General features: G+C 30.1%; 1 protein-coding gene across 1 annotated transcript in view; it reads left to right on the top strand.

Annotated features, from left to right (window-relative positions):
• LOC113390952 overlaps window positions 1-5395 on the top strand; it is a 7347-nt gene extending 1952 nt beyond the window's left edge. The window contains exons 2-3 of the mRNA XM_026626941.1: window positions 4456-4921; window positions 4977-5395. Of these exons, the coding sequence (XP_026482726.1) occupies window positions 4456-4921; window positions 4977-5395 (885 nt within the window). The remainder of the gene's footprint in view (window positions 1-4455; window positions 4922-4976) is intronic.
• The last annotated feature ends 2509 nt before the right edge of the window (window positions 5396-7904 follow it).

The raw sequence follows: 7904 nt of genomic DNA, 5'->3' as shown, positions 1-7904 counted from the left end.
TCGGACTAACAATAGCATAAATCTAAGAACCGACACACATATTTTACATGACACTTATATAAACATCATTAATAATTTATAAAATTTTTTCATTTATCTTATCTTTTCAATAAATTAATTTTGTTTTTTCATTTTTATCGATTTTTGTATGCGATAGATAGCACTCCTTTTGTTTACATTATAATAATACCCTCTCTGTCTCCATCTAGAAAGTACTTCAAATTTGTTTAGAATATTTCTGTAAGTGTTATGTTTCTTTAGTACTGTGTCAAGCATTGCAAGGAATAGTTGGTGTTTTTTGTTCTATACCAAAAATTAATAAAATTTAAATAAATCATTAAAGAATGTGTAGTATATAAGTAACTGTTTTTGAAATTACACTGAAGATGAGACACACCATGGTCTCGAAACGTCTGTAATCATAAAATAAAGTTGTTGTTAAACAAATCTGCGTGTGTTTTGTTCATATTAAACAATTAATATTCGTTCCACTCATATTATAAAATTCTATAATATATATATATATATATATATATATATATATATATATAATATATACCACCAGTGAAAGGTGGAATACATTTACGGAGCACCGCAAAGGGCAGGATGTAACTACAGTTTGGAATCATTTTTTGATTGAAAAGACGGAAGGTTGCTAAATGCAAGAAGTGCGCCGAAAGAAATAAAGTGTACAGGATCCACAAGTGGCCGTCAACCTCACATATAAAACCATATATAGACTAAATATTAAAAAGATGTGTGAATCCCCCTTGAGGCCGAATCAAGTGTTTCTAAACGACCTAACTTGTTATTAACAAATTATTTTAAAAGTAATAAAACGGAAAAACTTTTAAAAGCTTGCCCGAATGACAGCTCGCGAAGGTTTGTTTTTTAATATTTTTATTAATCGTATGATATAAGAGAAGGTTTAAAGGCAAGAGGATTCAACGATATACCAAAATCTGCAGTGATTATTAGAATATGGTTCTTCAATATTGTAAAATTATTAAACAGTCTACAGTGGTTGAAATTGTGATATGTGGTGATGAAGCACCACACAAATTCAGATTACAAAAGAATTGAAGATATGCATTTCAAAATATGCACAATTAAAACAAATTGTTAAACTCAACGAACGGCTCACACAAACAAATCTAGTAGATACAGGACAATATAGAAGAAGTTGATCAAGAAATATCCCTTTCAATACCTTCCCAAATTAAGAATGAAACAATATTGTATCTGACAAGGTAAACGCAATGAAGAAAAAAACTACAGGCAGCAATAGATGAACACTAAATATTTCACCCGTGTGTGTGTTAAAAAAAACTCCAAGTGTAGAACAAAAAATAAAAGATGAAAATACTTTTTTGAAAAAAAAAACAGGAATAAAAGGAACGAACCTACAAAATATGTATAATTTCTTAATTACAATTGTACCAACAAGTGTAGAATCGGAAAGAGCTTTTTCGGCGGTTGGTTATATTGTAATAAAATTCGGTCCTCGCTTGATAATCAAACAATTGATTGTTTATGTTTCTTAAGAACATATTTCATTAAGCAAAAAATTAGCCATGAATTATATTTTTTTCTTTTCTTAAAATATATTAGATAACAAATTCTTATTATAAATGTAGAATGTAAAATGTAACATAGAAAAATATATATTTTTTACTGACACGTTTTTTTTTTCTATCTACTTCTACTCCTTATGTAATAAATAAATAATATGTACTCATTTCAGGACAATATTTGTTAGATTCATATATTATTTGTTAATATGTCAATATAACAACTGAAGAAAGTAAAAATATAACTATTTAATTTTTCATCGACAATACCGGTATTAAAACCGGGATTCCGGAATTTCATTTTTCAAATATCGAATACCGGTATTCAGATTTTTTTTGTACGGTATTGGAAGCCCTAGGTAAAACGGTAATGACTACGGCAAGTTTGCTACCATTACATGAGTAAACTGTCGCGATTATTAAACTCAAGTCAAATTCAAATGATTGATAATGAATGCCGAAGGTTTCATAGCTTTGAATTGCCAGATGATATTCATCTTGATGATACTGTAGATAATTTTTGACACAAAATTTTAATTTACAGAGATAAGAGGTTTGGAATTTTGAAAATCTAGCCAAATATTTCTTAAATATTATGTCGAAGGGATGAGCGCGGTCCGGTGCGCTAAATGTTTTATAGACTAAATAAGTAATAAAGTAAGCTAAACGATTATGGGCGGGCAGCGCATCGGAAACTGTCCCCAAACCGAAGGTAGGTTATTACTTATTATGTGATTAGTGTGTGATGTGACAGGTTGGACACTGGTGGCACCGTGAGTCTAGGATAAGTTTAGAATAAGTCAAATATGTGTGAATATAGATTGTTTAATTATGTCACAAAGAAAAGCCTCTCATTATTAGTATTAATCAAATATTAATTAATTCCCAGCTATTTGCGAGTCAACTGATAAAAGGTAAAATTTAAGTAACAAATAATCAAATAATAAAACGAACTAAAATAATCCGTAGCAAAGTGGTAAAATAATTTGTAACACTGTGTGCAGCTCATCTTTGTCAAAATAGATTTAAATGGGTTCTAAAAATAATTTAGAAATTTCCATCAACATTTCGATAGGAACATATTAAATCCGTGAGGCCGGGCCTAGGGCGGCAGAATTTGGGGAGCGGCAAATTTTTCAGAATGTCAAAAAAATTTTAAACCCGATAAAATGTCTCGATAATTTATTTCAAGGATTAATCCTGATTTTTTTTTATAAATTTACAGATCGTTTTATATAAAATAGAATGTAAGTCGTAATGGGCGAGTGTAATCATTGATTATTGAAAATAACACAGACATCGTATAACAATAACATGTCTCTTGATGGCTATCCAGAAAGACTTTTTAAGTGTTTATCATGATCTCAAATGTCGTTCAAGTTTAATTTATTACCGCAACGATTAATAATTCATCTGCTCTTATCATATCTAAAACTAAACATATCCCAATAAAGAACCATTGTAATCGATTTTTATCGCCTAGAACAATAGCTTTGGCGAGCCGTGCTCGGGTTCGCCCGCTATGCGCGAACTGTGTTGTCCGTGTTCAAGTCAGTGGTTTCCAAACCATTTTTGCGATGCGCACCCCAATCTAATAAAAAAAAAGCGCCCTCTTATTTTTCTAACAATTTCATTTCATAAATATTCAAATATTTAACTGATATTATCAAAATACAAATTAATATGCAATATTATGTAAAAATATACATAAAAAGTGAAAAAATAATGAATTTTTATGTATATTTTTACATAATATTGCATATTAATTTGTAGTCTGATAAATCAGTTAAATATTTAAATATTTATATTATATATATTTCGAAACAGTACGTCACTCTTGGAAAAACCTCGCGCCCTGCTAAGTGTGCGCGAACCACAGGTTGGAAATCACGGGGTTAAGTGGCTGAAATCAAATAATAACAAATGTATAAATCTAAGATCAAACTATAAACAAAACGCAGTAATTATTTCAGTTTTACGATAGCCGTTTAAGTGAAAAGTCTTATAATTTTATTATTTTGTTCAGTATCATTAAAGAATTAATCAGATATTATTTTGAATTAGACTCTTTTTTAACTAAGTTGTTTGGTTTGTCTGAATTTAATCATTTTATTTGCAATTACAATGAGTCGTAAAAGGACAACAGAAGAATCTTTAAAACAAGAGTGTTTACTGAATAAAATTCCAAAAAATTTCTAATTTTATGAGAACTGTGACAAGTTCAAGAAAATTTGTAAGTGATGATCAGCAAGCATTAGGTCATCTGTTGTTTTCATGTTTTATTTTCAAACATTAAGCAAAATTCAAAATTTAAGCAAAATTTTCATGTTGTATTTTGACCAGACCTCTTAGTCATAGATTTTTCATGTTAAACTGCGCAATAACGAGCTGCAATCGTAAAGCAATCAAAGTTACTGTTGAATATGGTAAAGATATTTAAAATTTCTAGGTATTGAATTTGGCAACAAGTTTTTACTTGAGGAAATGTGATATAACACAATCACATATTGTTTTAAAGTTAATATTAACGCTAGAATTTCTTGATAGCCTGTTAGTCTCTAGAAGATTATTTATTGACTTATTAAGGTTTTGCTTTGATTTTTTCAATTCTATCGTTCTTGATATTAACAATTTGTAAACATGGATATTGGGTCGATTTTGACCCATTTTTACAAGAACATTTAAAATTATACGCAGGTGTATACTCAGGAGTGCAGTCAAGAATCAAAGCAACTAACCCCTTAGCAGAATACGTTCCTTGTGCAGCACCTTCCTTAAATTTAGTTGGAACTTGTGCAGCAGAATCTATGACCGAAGCTGTCGGCTTTTTTCTACTCTGCAAGAATTATACAATTTTTTTAGCATTTCAACCAATCGTTGGCAGATCTTAGTACAGCATGCAAGTTTAAGACTGAAAAGCCTTTCTCAAACTCATTGGTCTGCTCGACATGATGCTTGTTACGCATTAGAAAAAGAGTGGTCTGGCACAATTATTGCATTGAAATTTATTGCCGAAAACAAATATGAAAAACCTACAACACGGTGTCAGGCTAGGGGATTGCTGCAAAAATTACAGCATTTGGAAACAGCAATACTAGTCGTTGTTTGGAATGCAAATTTGAAACGCTTCAATGCTGCTAGTAAAAAATTTCAAGACTCAAAATCTAATTTATCATCTGTTTCACAAATGTATAGTCCTTTGGCATTATTTTTACAGAACATGAGAGATAAACAATTTTCTGAATTCGAGGAAAAAGCCAATGCACTTTCTGGGGTAAAAAACTATTATCATGACAACCATCGTAAAAGAACCCAAAAATTTCAGGCAGACAAGTCACAAGAGCATGAGAGTATTTTTATGTGGAGAAGAAAATTTTCGAATAAATATTTATTATCGAATTTTAGATACTTTAAGTGTTCAATTGGCAGGCCGTAAAAGTGCTTATCATACGCTCTATGAAAAATTTAATATTTTTGACCATTTGTCTGAAATGGAAACTAGAGAATTAAAAATTCGGGCAGATGAGTTAGTCACAAAGTATGCTGAAGATTTGGAAGAAACATTAGGAAATGAATGCATTCATTTACAACACCTACTCATAGAATCTTTTTCAAGTAAGGAAGATGTTCGTTCCACTCAAGGAATATATAATTTTTTGCATTCTAATAATCTTCGTGAAGTTTATCCAAATATAGACATTGCTTTACGGATCTTTTTGAGTATTCCTGTCACAAATTGTTCAGGAGAAAGGTCTTTTTCTACTTTGAAAAGGGTAAAAACATATTTACGAGCAAGTATGGGTCAAGATAGACTAGTGCTTTAGCATTACTGACTATCGAAGCACAACTTGTTCAAGAAATTGATTACAATGATATTGTTGATGTTTCTGCTCAGACAAAATCCAGAAAAATATTTACGAATAGCTATAAATTATAGTTTTAGAAAAATGTGTATTATAATCATATTATATTGTTAATATTTAATAAACATTTATTTGTATTATTTAACAATTATTATTTCAAAAAATAAAAAATACATCTAAGTAATTTTAAAATAAAAATATATTTTTTAAATACTAAAATAAATTTTTGTCTATTGAAAAGGGCGGCTGATTTCATAGGGCCTAGGGCGGCAAATAGCTTAATCCGTCACTGGATACGTTGATGACATTCTCACTTGCGTTTCTACTGAAAATTTTGAACTTTTACTTCACAGTTTTAACTTGGTTTAACGAGAAACAAGACAACTCTATTAGCTTCCTGGACGTGAAAATTATGAAAACTACAGGCAATCGGATTATTACTAATTGGTACCAAAAACCTACTTAGTCAGACAGGTATTTAAACTTTCATTCTTACCACCCCTCTAGTATGAAGATAGGTACTATTATCAATTTAGTCGAATACCCCATCCTTCTCTCAGGTAAGCAATTTTGGCCTTCCAGATTATCCCTAATTCGCACGACTTTAATAAACAATTCATATCCTCCTCATCTCATCAACTCTGTCACAACAAATAGACTCAAAGTTCTCAATAGTATGAATTCTTCTTCTTTCCCTATTAAAATTTCTAAAGACAATAATTTTATCGGTAACGTTTGTCTAGCGTATATAAAAGAACTTTTCCCACTTACACAAAAGAATATCACAACATAAAAGCGATTCCAAAAACAAAATCCAATATAAAACAATGCTGACAAATCACATTAATGACCTCAAACATAATTTTTTTCAATCCCACAATCCTACATTTTGAAAGTAACTTATTTAAAAAAAGATTTAGTAAAGGATGCCTAATATCGTGACACAATGAGGCAGCAATAGATAAAAGAACCGACAACAATTTGCTTTGCAGTCCTGGTTTTCCTCCTTGCGTCCCGTTTTTTTCTAAAAGTAATACTTGTCCTGGTTTTAGGTGTTTTGTCCCAAATTTTTAAAAATGTATTGCCAATATTTTTTTAAATATATTTTAACTAGAAAATAGTTAAAAAAATAAAAAGGAACATTAAAAAAATAACTAGGAACCGAAAAAACATGCATGTAAGTTTTCAGCTCATCAACAGATTTACCTGATATGTGCAAATTTGACAAAATTCTGGCTAGTAGATGTAGATACAAAATATATGTTCGACTTTTACAAAGCAATCATTCTCTTATAAGTACTCCACTAGCATTCAAATTTAAATGTAAAAATACTTTGTTAGATGGAACTTTATGCACAAACAAGAGTAAGATACTGAAAACTTGTTTAGTATTGCACCACTAAATAACACTTAATTAATATTAGAGAAAGCAAATCAATATTTTTTGCCAACTACTGACAAAATGTGTCTTAAAATGTTTCATAGATTACAACATATTTAATTATTGTGATCAAATTAACTCTGTTATAAAAAAACATGCAAGAACTTACTGAATTCGATCCCTTATTCAAGTTACCTCAAAATGCTCTTAAATATAGGATGATTTTGTGATGTAAAAAAATCCTCATGTTGAATAGTATTTCTTCACCGACACCTAAAAATAAAAACTATATAATATTTGATATAAAAAAATAAAGATATTAGGTTGTTCCAAAAGTAGTTTTGGTTTTTATAGATTTTTTAACTAGTCATTTTTGTGTAATAAAGTATACTGTACTAAATTATATATTGGCCATTTAACTCAGACATTTTCATTCAAATTTCTAGAAGTAGTGTAATTCCAGGATCATAAAATTTTTGGTTGTTACTAACAAAAAACTGATGAAGGTGCTTCTTGACCCCCTCATTTGAAGCGAAGGTTTTACAGTCTAATAATTGTTTTAGTAACAGAAACAAATAATAGTCCGATTATGACATGCCTAGAGAATACGGTGGGTTTGGCATTGTGTTCCATTCACGGTATAGAAGTTAAAGTCATATCATATAGTTCATTTTCTGTGAAGTATATCCTATAGTTTATTCAGCTGATCACAGCAGGCATCCGAATTAACCATTATGCTATCTTGAAATAACTGAAAACAGACTTCATTTTTGTTTCATGAGCAATTGCATGAGATATATTGTATTCAACCCATTTTTCATTCCTAGTGGTAATTTTCTACAAAAACCAATCATTTTCAGGACGTTTCATAAGTGAATTGCAGACTTTAATGCAGCGACACAAGTTTCTCTGTATGAGAAGCGGGGAAACTCATACAAATCCTAGACCTTTCGAGTGGTCATGAACAATTGAATTTGATAATTTTTATCAATTGAAATGTTTTCTACAGTTAAACAGTAAAATATGTCGACAATGCAGCTAATTGTTTCCATATTTACAGAGACAGAATCCAACAACAACTGTGCATAA

The sequence above is a fragment of the Ctenocephalides felis genome, unplaced genomic scaffold (genome assembly GCF_003426905.1).
Source record: "Ctenocephalides felis isolate EL2017-DRISC unplaced genomic scaffold, ASM342690v1 CF-g0.4_SCAFFOLD_03714, whole genome shotgun sequence".
Lineage (NCBI taxonomy): Eukaryota > Metazoa > Arthropoda > Insecta > Siphonaptera > Pulicidae > Ctenocephalides > Ctenocephalides felis.
This window is presented reverse-complemented; position numbering and strand designations above follow the sequence as displayed.